This window comes from Choloepus didactylus, chromosome 25 (assembly GCF_015220235.1).
Source record: "Choloepus didactylus isolate mChoDid1 chromosome 25, mChoDid1.pri, whole genome shotgun sequence".
Taxonomy (NCBI): Eukaryota; Metazoa; Chordata; class Mammalia; order Pilosa; family Megalonychidae; genus Choloepus; species Choloepus didactylus.
The window spans coordinates 6,345,633-6,359,972 of NC_051331.1; the positions used below are offsets into that span (position 1 = coordinate 6,345,633).

General features: G+C 62.0%; 2 protein-coding genes across 8 annotated transcripts in view; one reads left to right on the plus strand and one right to left on the minus strand.

The window, feature by feature from the left end:
* Positions 1-10,781, plus strand: part of DNM2 (dynamin 2) — an 80,354-nt gene extending 69,573 nt beyond the window's left edge. For 4 of the 7 annotated variants that reach the window (XM_037818602.1, XM_037818607.1, XM_037818601.1 and 1 more), the window contains 6 exons: positions 3,796-3,905; positions 6,362-6,473; positions 6,895-7,059; positions 8,942-9,174; positions 9,527-9,778; positions 10,285-10,781. In XM_037818602.1, the coding sequence (XP_037674530.1) occupies positions 3,796-3,905; positions 6,362-6,473; positions 6,895-7,059; positions 8,942-9,174; positions 9,527-9,778; positions 10,285-10,354 (942 nt within the window). In that variant the 3' untranslated portion in view covers positions 10,355-10,781. The remainder of the gene's footprint in view (positions 1-3,795; positions 3,906-6,361; positions 6,474-6,894; positions 7,060-8,941; positions 9,175-9,526; positions 9,779-10,284) is intronic. The other 3 variants (XM_037818608.1, XM_037818603.1, XM_037818604.1) reach the window with 1 other exon arrangement.
* Positions 10,782-11,296: 515 nt separating this feature from the next.
* TMED1 (transmembrane p24 trafficking protein 1) lies at positions 11,297-13,988 on the minus strand. The gene is made up of 4 exons (XM_037818609.1): positions 13,801-13,988; positions 13,149-13,246; positions 12,822-13,005; positions 11,297-12,252 (listed from the first exon to the last, which is right to left on the minus strand). The coding sequence occupies exons 1-4, from the start codon at positions 13,978-13,980 to the stop codon at positions 12,034-12,036; spliced, it is 681 nt and encodes a 226-aa protein (XP_037674537.1). The 5' UTR covers positions 13,981-13,988; the 3' UTR covers positions 11,297-12,033.
* Between the last annotated feature and the right edge of the window lie 352 nt (positions 13,989-14,340).

Genomic DNA, 14,340 nt, shown 5'->3' on the forward strand with positions numbered 1-14,340 from the left:
TTCTGTCAGCGGCCAGCTCCCCTCTGTGTCTTTGTGTCTCCGTGTCCAAAGTTCCCTCTTTTGAGGACATTAGTCACGTCAGATTAGGGCCCCCCCTGAATCCGGTCTGACCTCAACTTCACCAAACACATCTGCAGAGCCCCTGATTGCAGATAATTCCCGAACATTGACAGGTTCGGGGTGTTTTTTGTTGGAGGGGAAGGATCACAGTTCCATCCACCAGTGGGACAGCGATTCGGGTCACTTGCTCACTGATGTCCTGGGTGGAGGCTGGCCTTGTCCCGGGGGGCCGTCCTGGGCCTGCCCCCACCCCATTGCCTCCCCAAGATGGCTGCCCACATCCGCGCCGCGTGCATCACCCCCTCGCCCCCTCCGGCCAGAATCTGGTCACGCGGCCGCTGTGTGGCCCGGCTCATGGCCCCATCACCCCGTAATGGGCAGTGGCTGTCGGTGGTCTCTGAGCTGGGGCCTGGCACACGGTGGTCATGAGGGGCTTGGCCTGGTTGTCACTGTCAGTTAGTCTCCCAGCCCCTCTGCAGGAGGGACGAGGTCCCGGGGAACAGACCAGAGGCTTGGGGGTGGCGTCCAGATCACACGTGTGCCCAGGGCCCGGCCAGGCCAGGAACCCCATGTGCCCGACCCCTGAGCCTAAACTCTGGCACGTTTGGGGGGGTGTGGGGCCAGCTTCTCCAGGCCCTCCGGGGGGTTGGGCGGGGGCCCTCGCAGGGAAGGAGGGGCCCGGGTGTTGACGAAGCCCCCCACCCCCTCATTAAATCCTCTCAGAGCAGGGGCAGGTCCTCGGTGGGTTCTGGGACCCCTGACCTGTGGGGAGCCCACCCGCGGGTGGGTTTCTCCCAAGGAGGTATTTGGGGGTGAGTCGTGATCCTCCGGGCAGCTGTTCCTAAACCCAGGTTGGTGGGTGCCCGCTGGGTGTGCTGGGCCCAGGACCCAGCGCCACCCTCCAGGGCTGGGGAGGAGGGGAGAGGACAGGCGAGGCCCAGATCCGCCCCTAAAGGCAGGCAGGAGGAAGGGTGCGGGAGACGGCAGCTTCTCGTCGTCTCGCCTCTTCCCTTCCCCGCAGTCTGCAGCCAGTCTGCTCAGTGGGGTCGCCAGGGTGGGAGCCCCTGGCCTTGGACAGGGGGTTGTGGAGGGACTTGGGGCCCAAACCTCAGCCTGGCGGTGTGCTGCCCGGCCACATTGCAATCCCAGTTTGAAGAGCATCTCTTTAGCCTAGGGAGTGGCCTCGGTTCTCCCTCATCTGGGGCAGAAGGCTGCAGCCCCCCACCCTCCCGTGGGGCCCTGGTGGGGGCAGAGCAGTGTGCCTGGGACAGGGGCTACGGGGGCCCCGGGCACGAGGCCTGTCCCCCGTTGTGCGAGCGAGAATCCCAGAAGAGACCCCCAAGCCACCCTGAGAATCAGGCCCCCCTGCTCAGAGAAGCCTCGGAGACAGGCGAGACCTATTTCTTCATTTATGAAACAAACAGGAGGGGTCTGCCACAGCCCCCCAACCCCTCGGCCCAGCAGTAGGCACCCTCCGCGTGCTCCCGGAGCCTCCCCTCCCACTCAGGCCCCTCTTCCCCATTCCAGAATCTTCCACCTGTGGGTCCACCCTGGTGGGAGACAGGCAGTGGGAGCTGGCACTCACCTCTCTGGGGGGGGGTGGCGAGCTTGGGGCTGGGGGGCATCCCCAGGCGCACTCGCCCGAGCCCGGCCTAGCCAGACCGCCGTGCACAGCTGCCCCCTCCGAGCAGGTTGTCCGAACGCGGGATGGCGGGGTCGGCTCTCCATCCCCCCGGGCCCGGCTGTCCCCCCAGCACCCCTGACATGGCACATCTGGGGCCGGCTCCTGTCTGGAGAAAGTCGCGGGTGTCCAGGGTCTCCGCAGGAGGAGGCGGAGGGCGGGCAGTGGAGGCAGGGAGGGTTGGGGTCCGCGGCCCCCACGAGGGCCGGGCTGTGCGTGCGGGTGAGCCCCCAGCCTTGAAGGCAGCCGCCGCCTTCCGGGCGGAATCACGGTGTAAACGGTTCCAGATGTGGCGTCCCGCTCGGGGCCGTGACTCAGGGGCTTGGCCCCCGCCGGCCAGCTGGAAGCTTCCTGCCTCATAACACGATAGGGTGGGGGCAGCAAAGGCCCTTCCAGAAACTTCTGGGCAGGGGAGCTGCAGAACTCCCCAGCTCTGGGACTCTCCTTGAGCCCCCGTAAGTCTTTGCCTAGAAATTTGGGGGGACCAGGGCCTCACTTGTCTTTTTTCGCCACCCACCCTCCCCCTCGGGCCTTGGGTTGGCAGCAGGAATGAGGGGCAGCTGCCTCCACGGTGGCCAGAGGGCCCTCTCCCTGCCTGTCATCCTGGCCAACCCAGAGGACCGTTCCGGACCCTTCTTTCTTGCCCAGACCCTGAGGGCCGACCCTGGAGCCCCCAGAAAGAGAAAGAAATGCCCCTGGCATTGGGCGCACACTGCCTGCCTGGCAGCACAGGCCCAGCTGTTCCACACGCTGTGCTAAGCCTCCCCACGGCCCAAGGAAGGTAGAACTCGTTGTTGACCTTTGACGGATGGGGAAACTGAGGCACGGGGAGGGGAAGTCTCTTGCATTGCAGCCCAGCCCGCCTGCGCCCCTAAGGCCATTCCTTCTCACCTAGGCCGTCCTGGGCCTCTCTCCCCCTCCACCACTGTCACCCTCACCATGGCAGCCCTCGAATTCAGAGGCAGGAGCTGTGTTAGGCCTTGTTCTGGAACCTTCCGGGTAGACAGTGTCAGGACACGGGGGAAGAAGCAGACTGCGGGTGAGGGGCCAGGCTGCTCCTCTCCAGAGATGCCCGGGCTGGGTGGGTGGAGGGGACAGACCAGGCTAGAGCTGGGTGACCCGGGCGGCCCTTTCTCCGAGCCTGGTGTCCCCGTCCACTCGCTGGACGGTCCTGTGCAATGGTGGACACAGCACACCAGCGGGCCCGGGGGGAAGCCCTTGGCCATCCAGAGCTGCCATCAGGGATCGGGATGGTGTGTGGGTCGGGAGGGTGTCGGCGGGACCTGATGCAGAAAACCTTGTTAGCGATGACACGTGTGGCAGCCCATGCTGCACTGGGCGCACAGTAGGTGCTTACTGATGTCAGCGGGTGCGCGTGGGGCTGGGGGGGGGGCCCTGCTGCAAGGAAGCGGGTGACGCTTTGTCGGCATCGGGGCTCAGGCATCGGCTCCACTGCAGCTGCCGGGGTTGAAGTCCCAGTCCCACTCCGACTCGTGGCCTGCCCCCCCGTGCCTCAGTCTCCCCGTCTGTGAAATGGGATCACAGCTGTAACTCCTAGAGTGGTTGTGAAGGGGTAACCGGGGAGGAGAGGTGGGGTGCTGGGTAGTCAGCCGGAGCAGACCGACTGAGCAACTGCAGTGTCAGCAGTGAGTGAAGCAAAGAGGTGTCCCCTTCCTCGAGGGCCTGATCCAGCCCCCTAGCTGGATGGGTCAGATCTGTGGGTTAGGGGTTAGGGTTAGGTGAGGGAAACGCCAAAGGAAGGAGTGGGGGGCGGTCAGTGAGGGGCAGGGGCTGGGTCCACAGACCTGCAGGAGGTGAGGGGCCGTGTGGGTGTCGGGGAAGCAGGGCCACGGACCCAGGCGTGCCAAGGCCCTGGGGTAGGAGCCACAGAAGGCGGCGTGGCTGGGGCCAAGTGAGCAGAGCAGGGGGTGGCAGCAGCTGGGCTAATCCACGGGGAACACCAGGGGCTGGCGGCAAGCCCAGCTGGACGCTCCGACCTGGGCACCCCTGCCCCAGTGTGGGTGCCCCGCGTGACACCTCCCCTCCCCACCCAGGAGAAAGAGAAGAAGTACATGCTGCCCCTGGACAACCTCAAAATCCGCGACGTGGAGAAGGGCTTCATGTCAAACAAGCACGTCTTCGCCATCTTCAACACGGAGCAGAGGTGAGGGGCCCACGGCCTCGCTCGCGGCACCTATGGGCGTTCACGGGGCACTGGCTGCGGGCCAGGAGCTGCCCTCAGCCCAGCGGACACAGCAGCGACTGGGACGGAGATCCCTGCTCTGGGGCCCTACGTCCCAGACAGAATCAGATAGAAGTGCTTCTGATGAGTCCTCAGGGGAGACTTCTCTGGGCAGAGACCAGAACAAAATGCGGGGTCTGAGTGAGGGGGCACCACGGGGGGCTGTGGGCAGGGGCGGGGCACACCCTGGCTGCCGTGGGAAGGCCAGGGCGGAGGTGAGGTGACCGCACTGGTCTGGGCGGGAGGTGGCGGGGGCTGGGCCCGGGAAGGACTGGACAGACTCAGGGTAGTCGGACAGAGCTGAGCAACCCCTCCTGCTGGGGACGCATGAGAGAGAGAAAGGAGGTGGCGACCCTGAGAATCAGCTGAGCTGCAGGGACCAGGCCGCTGCCGGCTGAGACAGGGACGGTGGAGGCAGGGGGGTCTGGGCACAACTGGGAGCTCAGTTTGGGCCATGGTGAGAGGCCTGCGAGATGCCCACGTCGGGTGGCGGTGGCGCAGCTGAGCAGGCACAAGAGCTGGCAGTCAGAAGCCCGTCCTGGCAGGCCTGTGAATCAGGGGACGTCATAGTCTGGGTGGGGTTAAGTCATGAGCTGGGACAAGTTCACCAGGGCTCACGAGGCGTTGGAGGGCAACTTCAGCACAAGCAAAGATGATTTTCTCACATCAGAGAGAGCCAGGAGGGCCGAGAACAAGAGGAGAGGCTGAACATGGGCCCAGGAGGGCTCCTCTCCAGACACACACACATTCCCTCGTCTAGGATCCGGGACCCCCCCCCCGAGTCGGGGGGACCTGTCAGGCAAGGTCCAGTGGCCCCGTGGGACCAGCCACAGCCTCTCAGGTCTTCCCCTGTCTGGCTCTGGGACCACCTTCCATTGCCCGCAGCACTGACCGTTTCCAGCCAAGCCTCCTGGTTTTCTCTGGGGCCGTGGAAGAAAAGCTCTGTCCCGCTGTGTTCCCAGGCTGGCCTAGAGCTCTGAGACCCAGTTGGGTCACCAGCTGACTCCAGGGAACTTTATAGCTCCTCTAGCTTCGTCCTCCCACCCATTCAGAAGCCCTTGGGTGAGTGGGGAACCTCGGCTCGGCAGTGAGCCTGGCCTGGGGTAAAACTTCCTGGCCCGCGACACCAGGCAGCTTTCCCGTCTCCCTGATCCCTGTGCTCCCCTGTGTGGCGGGCTGACAACATTACCCGATGTGTCATTTAGGACCAAGTTCAGGAAACCTAGAATAATAGTAACAGAAACAAACAGGGTCCACACTTTACCATTCAGGGCAGGTGGGGCAGCTTGGGCCCTTCCTCAACATGTGGTTTCCACCTCTTCACCCAAGATGGCTGCCCAAACTCCAGCCATCACGATGACATTCCAGCTAGCAAGGAGGCGGAGCAAGAAGGGCATGGCCCTCCCCTCAGGACTCCTTCCAGAAGTCACACATGGTGGCCACTTACTGACCACCCATTGGCCATACCTAACCTCAAACCCAGGTTTCCCACAACGGGTTTGGGGTCCACTTGGCCATCTTAGGCACGCCTGCCCGGGGGACAGGAGAGTGTGCATGGCATGGAGCCCAGGGCCTGGCCTGCAGACACTGGTTTACCTCCTTTTGACTTTCCTCCAGCTTTGCGGCTCTAAGCCTTTTCCCATTCACGGACATATTTGAGCCCAGCATTTCACAAGTCTCTGCCCTGAGTCCAGCCCGTCCCTGCACAGCTTCTCACCTGCCCTCTTCCCCAGCTCCACCCCGGAATCAGGGCACATTCTAGACCTTCACCGTCTAACGCGGTAGCCACTGGCCATGTGTAGCTGTTTAAGTAAAATTAAAGAAAGTTTAGAATGTCCTCTCTCGGTCACACCGGCCCCATTCCTAGTGCACAGGAGACACGTGGCACATGGGTGCCATGTTGGTCGGAGCAGATCCGGCGCGTACCACCACTGCAGAGGGCAGGGCTGCTGCACGCTTTCTAGAAAACACCCCAATGGGAGTCGCCCACTCGGAGGAGGGTTTTGTGGGACACACGCCCGATTCTGGGGGGTTGTTGGCAATATTTGGCCCCCACAGAGGAACACAAAGAAGGGGTGTGCGGTTCCCAAAAGGAAGGAGAAGACACAACTGAGCCAGCAAAACAAAACTGCAGATGCTACCAGGCACGGACCTCACAGAGCCTGTGTTCGGTGTCCAGCTCTGTCGGTGGGCTGTGTACCTGCTTACCGTGGCACCCATCAGGCGATGGGGCGTGGGTGATGATAGGGTCTGCTGGGTGCCGCCCCCGCCCGGGACCTCCTGGTCAGGTTTCAAACCCTGGTTGGTCTGCACCTCCCTCAGCCGTCTGCCGGGCCCACGAGCAGGGTCAAACGTGCTGTCCTCTGTCCCCACCGCAGGAACGTCTACAAGGACCTGCGGCAGATCGAGCTGGCCTGCGACTCCCAAGAGGACGTGGACAGCTGGAAGGCCTCCTTCCTCCGCGCCGGGGTGTACCCCGAGAAGGACCAGGTGAGGGGCCGCTTCCCCGGGCAGGTCGTTTCTGGAACTCTGAGGCCCAGAGTAGACACCCCTCGACCGAGAGAAGCAAAGGGAAATGGTCGGTCATCAGGGCCCAGAAGGTTTCTGCAGCAGAAGCCAAGGACAGGGCCGGAGCACGGCCTAGGACGTTGTTTGCGTTCTTCCTTTGTTCTTTTCTCTCTTCCTCTCTGAACGTGGCCACTCTTGGCCCCCAAATTAACATCTTCCAATCCTTAGGCCCAGGCAGCTCTGGCCAGGGGCAGGCCGGACCCCGTGGTGCCAACACGGCCGTCAGGGGCCAAACCTAGCGGGTCGTTGGTGGGCCGGGGAGAGCAGTACCCAGAGGAGGGGAACCTGCCCCGCCTGCCCCAGGCCGCAGCCACCCCTCACTGCCTCCCCTTCCTCCTTGCAGGCCGAAAACGAGGACGGGGTCCAAGAGAACACCTTCTCCATGGACCCACAGCTGGAGCGGCAGGTGGAGACCATCCGCAACCTGGTGGACTCCTACGTGGCCATCATCAACAAGTCCATCCGCGACCTCATGCCAAAGACCATCATGCACCTTATGATCAACAATGTGAGTTCCTGCCGCGGCCCCCCAAGGCCGCCAGTCACCGGGCAGGGGGCCGGCAGGTGCCTGCAGCCAGAGCTGGCCTTCGTGAGGTTTTATAAAATCACAAGTATCGGGTACTGCTCTCATCCCCATTTTACAGACAGGAAAACTGAGGCCCAGAGTGGTCAAGAAACCTGCCCCAAATCACTTGCCGGGTGGAAAGAGGGATGCAATCCCAGGCCAGGTGGCTGCCCCAGCTCAGCCTGGTGTGGAGCCAGTTGCTGGTTCCCCTCAGTCCTCTGAATCTCTCAGGACTTTGGGCTCCTCTTGGGTGAAATGTGGCTCTACTGATAGCGGCTCCCACTCCAGGCTGTAGCAAGGCCAGGCAGGTTTTCAGGTTGGGCTTTCAGCTCAGCTCCCAAGACTCAAAGCCATGCAAGCTGGGTTTGGTTTACATCGTGACTGTAAGATCTAAACCTGACAGGGTTAAGGGAAAAGTCCCAGGCCCCCGGTCCTTTCACCCTGCTCCTCCGGGTCCCCGCCTCTGCAGAGAGGAAGTTAACAGTTTCGTTGGATCCTTCCAGATCAACTTCCTCATGTACTGATAGGATTTCTGAAATATATGGTTCTGCAGCTGTGAGATTTAATATGCATATATGCTTGGATCTGGTAATTCTGCTTTCAGGAATTTCTCCATTGTTTTCTAGCAGCCAAAGATAGGAAAGAAACTGACTAGCCATCTAACGGAATCCTTTTCATATATATTTAACAGTCTATCACAGAAACAGAGGATGAGAAGGCTTTCCAGGTTTATAATAACTTTCATTACTAAATGGAAAAAGTATGGAGCATAACCGAATCTACACGAAGCCTCCATTTGTGTCAAAAGGGAGGGAAAATATACCTATGTTTGCATAGAAACGTCTGAAAGTTGTACAAGAGTCTGGTGAAAGCATTTGCCTCGTAGGAGGTGGCCTTGGGTGCTAGAGAGACTAGGGAGTGGAAGAAGGCATTTTCACTGTACCCTTGGGTTTCTTTATGTTATATTTTCCCTTCTAATGACTTTTCAGAATTTAAGCTTTTGAATAGCTAATGCTTTCATTCAGTTCACAATTCAAAAACTGTCAAGTAAGGTCATCTTTGCAGATGTTGAAAATACATTTGAGAAAAGTCAACACCTGTTCTTCAATAGTGACTGTAGACAAAGCCTTCCTTTAGGGGAGATATCATAAATCGACTGAATCTATGTATTTTCATCTCAATTCCAATCTTTACCTTAATAGGAAAGCTAAACCGAAGAACCAGGTGGCCACTTCTACTTTGACTTAATTTCCTTTTAGAGTTATGAGCCAATGCAAGTAGACAAGAAAAATAATAGACAAGAAAAATAATTTAGGGGTATGAAAATTGAAAAAGAACAGGAAAACTGAAACTTCTTTGTAGAAGATGAGTTTGCGTACCTGGAAACCCCAAGAAAAGAAAGAAAAATTACCCTATCCCGGAGGGTTGTTTCAGGAAGGGACAAAGTATCAAATTCATGAGCAGAAAGTAATCATTTTCAAATAAAAGGCAGAAGACAAAAAGGAAGTAAAGATAGCAACAAAAGAGGTAAGATACAAGCACAAGTTTAATAAGAAACTTGTGAGATCTGTGGGAAGAAGATCTGAAAGCTCCCCTGAGGGATTCGGAAGGTTCACCTGCATTTTAAACGAATTGCACATTCCAGAGTCACTTCAAAGACAAAGAAAGCTCAAGCGTGTGTGTGTCAGGGAGGGGTGTGTGTGTGTGTGTGTGTGTGTGTGTGTGTATTTCCAGCCCGTGGCAGCGCCCAGCTGCGTTCTCCTTGGCGTGGGGGCACGGCAGTCATGTGGCCCTGGCCTGACCTCTGCCTGGCCCCTGCCCCCAGACGAAGGCCTTCATCCACCACGAGCTGCTGGCCTACCTGTACTCTTCGGCGGACCAGGGCAGCCTGATGGAGGAGTCGGCCGACCAGGCCCAGCGGCGGGACGACATGCTGCGCATGTACCACGCGCTGAAGGAGGCGCTCAGCATCATCGGGGACATCAGCACCAGCACCGTGTCCACGCCTGTGCCCCCACCCGTCGACGACACCTGGCTCCAGAGCACCAGCAGCCACAGGTCCAGGGGCCCTTCGGGGCCGGGCGGGAAGCAGGGGGCACAAGCCAAGGGAGGGTGGGGTTAAGGGAGCTGCCGCCGGGCGAGAGGGCGAGACTCCAGGACGCCAGGGCAGAGCCGCCCCTGGCAGGGGGGACACAGCAGAGCAGGAGAAGGCAGCAGAGCAACACCGGCCTCCCTCTCCTGCCCTGCCCCCAGTGCCTGCCTTTGGGGATGCCCAAATGGACGCCAGAGGGCATGATGGGAGCTTGGCCAGGAGGGTGAGGGGTGAGGTCAGAGGAAGTGGGAGGCCTTGGTGGCCCCTGGGGCCTCCCACCCACCCCCTGCAGCTCACCCCTCTCTCCTTCCTTCACAGCCCCACCCCACAGCGCCGACCTGTGTCCAGCGGGCACCCTCCAGGCCGGCCCCCTGCCGTGAGGGGCCCTACTCCGGGGCCCCCCCTGATTCCCATGCCTGTGGGCTCAGTGGCCTCCTTCGCGGCACCCCCCATCCCATCCCGGCCCGGACCCCAGAGTGTGTTTGCCAACAATGACCCCTTCTCGGCCCCACCTCAGATCCCATCGCGGCCGGCTCGTATCCCCCCTGGCATCCCCCCGGGGGTCCCCAGGTAAGGCCGGAGCCCGCCTTCCACTCCACCCCCAACAGGGCTAGTGAGGGCCACCGTCAGGCGCCTGGGTCGTGCTTCGTATCTATGTGACTCCCTCCTAATGCGCTGTCACCTGTGCTGGGCGGGGTTGGGGGTGCTCATGGTGGTCCCCATTTGGCTGACGGGGAAACTGAGGCCCCGGGAGGCCATGTAGCTTGTACACAGCTCGGGAAGTCCCCGCACCCTGTGCCTCCTCCCGGGCTTCCATTCCTTCCCTTCCTGGGCCCCCGTGTGGGCCCGTCAGCTGTGGCACCCCCTGCCCCACCCCTGTCGGCCCCCTCCCCCCATGAAGAGCCAGGAGCCCAGGGAGGGCAGGGGACTCGCCCAGGGTCACACGGCAGCCAGCGCATGAGGGGGTGGGGAGTCCCCTGCTGGGGCGGGCCCTGGGTGGGGGAAGGGAAGGGGCCGGCCCTACCTGCCCCCACCTCACCTTGCACCCCCTCTGTCTGTCTCTGTTCTCTTTGCAGCAGAAGACCCCCTGCCGCGCCCAGCCGGCCCACCATTATCCGCCCGGCAGAGCCGTCCCTGCTCGACTAGGCCGGGGTCCCTGCCGCCCGGTCCCTGTGTCGGGTCCAGCCCCCCGCGGGCAGCCGCGCCACGTCCCGTAGGGTCCCTGAGCCCGGGACGCGGGGCCCTGGCGCCTTGGGGGCGGAGCCTCAGCCAGCAGGGCGGGGCCTGTGCGTCTGGGGGCGGGGCCTCGGCCTGCGGGCGTGGTCTGCTCTCCTGGAGGCGGGGCCTGAGCCCGCGCCGCCCGCGCTGTACATAGCCCTCCGGCGGCCGCACTAACCGCCCCACGCCAGCCCGGGCGCGGGGGCTCTGCGGCTCGCCCCGGGGCTCCCCTCGGGGTGGGTCCCCGTCGGCCCCTCCGAGCCGACGCCGCCCGCGCCCCCTCGGTGTGACCACTGGAAGTGCCTGCACTCTGTAGCCTCTTAATGAACTAAAATAAAGGGAAGAAGCTTCTGGTGCTGCTGTGCGGGCCTTTTGTGGCGGCGTTGGGGCTGAGGACATGTGGGGGGCACTTCCGGCCCCCCCGCGCAGGCTCCCCCACTGGGGCCCCCCCCATGCACAGTCGGCTCAGCCAGGGGGTGCCCTCACTCCTTCCAGAGACAGACCCCTGCCGTCGCGGCTGGAGCTCTGGGCCACCTTCACTCCCGGGGCGTGGGCGCACCCCACCTCCCCCGCCAGGCCTGCCCCTGCCCCTAGGGGAGAGGGGGCCCTTGCCCTCCCCGCCCCCATCACCCTTCGCTGTCTCTTGCCCTCAGGGGCCCAGGCCTGCAGGCCCAGCCAGGGACCCAGTGACACTCTGCTCTCTGATTTCTCTCTCATGCCCAGGCGACCTCCATCCGCACCCTCCCGGCCTTTCTCCTGAGCTTCGTTGGAGATCCCCTCCCGCCTGCTGCCCGCCCCGGGCCTGGGGTCTTGGGGGCCAGGCCCGCCCCGGCTTGTCCCTGAGCCCGAGTCACCAGCCTCTGTGCTTTTCTGACCATGATTTATTGACAGCGGCTCACAGACCATAACTCGTGTTTTGTTCCTTAAGGCTCCAGACTGGGCCTGGCCCGGGGCCACCCCTCAGCCCTTTGGGGGTCCCCTGCAGAGGTGGGGGAGGGATGCAGGCCACCCTCCAGGAGCTCTGTTACCAGACCCCACAGCCACCCCAGTCCAGCCCCTTCCTGTCTCATAAAGTGACTGTCCAGGCTAAAATACTGCTGTGGCATCTTCCCGGCTCCTGGCACGCACCCCTGTCCCCCAGCCTGGAAACCACCCACAGCATCAGCACCTCTGGGGGGGAGAGGAAGGCGGGCCTGGGTCCCACAAGCAGCAGGCCCCTCCCACCGCTACAAGGCGGGCCACGGAAGGAAAAGCGTTGCTTCCTGGGCCTTCCTGGGCACTGTGCCGGCTGGAAGTCTCGAGCTAAGGCACGTTTACAGGAGGGGACAGAGGCAGGGGGCAGGAAGAAAAACCCAAAGGGCTGCCTTCAAATGCCGCCAAGCCCACCATGCACAATTTCCGGGAAAGCAGCGAGGCCTGGCCCTGACTCTCCCTCCGGAGGGCCCAGGCCTGCAAGGCACTGGCATTCCCTTCCCAGCCCCAGACGTGAGGTCACATGCAGGGGCCACGCCTGGGACACGGCCTGGCCTCCCTGGGAAGCTAAGTCTCACACTCACACGCCTGCCACCCCTCCTTCTCCCTGATCTCCTTTCGGGGAGCAGCAGGGGCTACGTGGGCACGGGGCGCTTGTCCTGGAAAAAGCCCTTGAGCATGCAGACTTGTGCCACGGCCACGAGCAGCAGCACGGCCACGTTGACCGCCGACCAGAAGTTGACGCGGTCCAGGTTGCCCTCCTGGAGATTGCGGTCCCGTGCCTCGAAAGCCCGCAGCAGCGTCAGGACCTGGATGCTGCGCTCCAGCCGGGCCCTCATGGTCTCGATGGACTCCTGTGGGGCAGAGGGCAAGGGTTGGGGTCGGGCCTTCACACCACGGGGAGCAGAGCCCAGCAAACCCCGGGGAAACGGTGAGAGGACAGGGGGAGGCTGAGGACACAGGCTGTGGCCAGACTGCCTAAATCCAAATCCTGCCTCTACTACTCACCGGCTGTGTGACTGTGAGCAAGTTAATGAACTTCTCTGGGCCACATTGTCTTCCTCTATCCCCCTCAAGACTAAGAATTAGATGCCTAAATTTGATCCCAGACTGCCTGGGATCAAATACCAGCTCTGCCTTGGGACAGTTACTTAATCCACCTGCGCCTCAGTTTCCCTAACTGGGAAAACAGGGATTATGAGGGCACAGGATCTGCTTCACAGGGTGGTTATGGTGATTTAATGAGTTTTTTAAGCTCTTAAAACCGACAAATGCCTTATACTGTCACCATAAGCTGCTACTGTTATTGTAATTTAAGCTGGGGACACCACTCTCTTAGGGGAGGCTGTGTCAGGTCAAGGGAAGGAACCCGGAAGGAGCCCCAGTGGTGGAAGGAGAGTCCCCAGGCTCAGCCTGGACGCACTTTGATGTCCTCCATCTTGACATCCAGCATCTCCTCGGGCTCTACGACCTCGGCCCAGTCCTCGACCTCCTCCTCGTCCTGCAGGCTGTCAAAGATGAATTCAAAGAACACCAGCTTTTCGGAGATGGTGCTGAAGGAGTTATCGAAGCACAGCTTGTAGTCCCCGGCCTCCGTGGGCTCCACCCTGCACAGACAGACAGACAGACCCACAGGCCTGACCAGGAGCCCCGCGGCTCCTCAGGGGCCCGCAGGGCAGTAACCCGAGGCCGGAGGGGAGGGGCAGGGCTGTAACCGAACCCGCGCAGGCAGCAGCGGGACCGAACTCACGTGTACACCCCGTCGGCCTTGCGGGAGTCGCTGACCAGCAGCTCACCCTGAGGGCTCTCCAGGGAGAAATCCACGTCCAGCCCCGCACCGCCTATCACCTGGGGGACAGGTAAGAGTCGGTGGAGGGCTAAGGGCGGCCCGAGGGCATCTGCCTGGGAAAGCCAGGGTTGGGTCAACCCACACAGACCCAGACGGACCACCAGAGGCCCAACTACACCTGCAACCTGGTCCCGCACCCACCCATTCCTCCGATGGCGCCCCTTCCCTTGACTCTGCCCTCACTGATATGACAGTCTGGGGGGTCTGATCATTCAGCTGATCACGCCACCGTGGAAAGACCTGGATCGAGGTTCACCTGGCCACGCCCCTTGACTTGGCCACGCCTCCTTTAGCGCAGACCCCGAAAACCCCAGAGGTTGACCACGCCCTTTGCCACCCCGGCCACGCCCACAAGGTCCTCACGCCCCGCCCCTCTCTTGGACCACGCCCACTCAGAGCCCAGCCCGCCCCGTTGGCCCCGCCCCTCCAGCAAATACTCGCTGGCCCCGCCCCCGCGATCCCGCGCACGTGCTTCTCCGCCCCACCCCGAGGCATGGCCCCGCCACGCCCCCGGCCCCCGGCCCCGCTCGCCACCAGGCCGCGGACCCTCTACCTGGTACTCGGTCTCGAGGCTTGCGTTGGCCGGCGCCGACTGGTAGAAACACTGCCTCCTCCCCGCGGGCAGCAGGAACGTGAACTCCCCGTCCTGGATCGGCGGGGGTCCCGCCCCTCCCACCCCCACTGGCGGCAGTAGCAGCCACAGGGCCAGGGCGAGGGCCGCGCCGGCTGCCATCGTCCTGGTCACCCTTCGCTCTGCTAACGGGTCGCGGCCCCTTTAAGGACTAGCTCCTCCCCCTCTGCTACTCCACGGCTCTGATTGGCCAACGCTTCTGCTCTTTGGCCGAAACCTGCGGCGCCCAGAGCGAAGGACCCCCTGAGGGTCTAGCTGCCCGAGCGAATGCCTGATGGGCCAGAAAACGCCCAACTTTCTAGAGACTCTTTTCTGGAAGTCCTCCGTGTCTCGTTTCAAAAGCTGGTGGGGGGAAATGATCAAAAAAGATGTCATGATGGCCCACACTTCACAGGCAAAAGTTAAGACAGCTAACATGGAGGCGGCCGGGTCTTTCTGAAGCCCCGCCCTGCGGTTTTCCCA

Excerpts from the sequence above, each read along its gene's own strand:
- TMED1 (XM_037818609.1), bottom strand. The coding sequence starts at position 13,980 with ATGGCAGCCGGCGCGGCCCTCGCCCTGGCCCTGTGGCTGCTACTGCCG. Across the intron at positions 13,247-13,800 it reads GCCTCGAGACCGAGTACCAG|GTGATAGGCGGTGCGGGGCT; the intron begins GTAGAGGGTCCG and ends CCTGTCCCCCAG. Across the intron at positions 12,253-12,821 it reads TCAAGATGGAGGACATCAAA|GAGTCCATCGAGACCATGAG; the intron begins GTGCGTCCAGGC and ends TCTGCCCCACAG.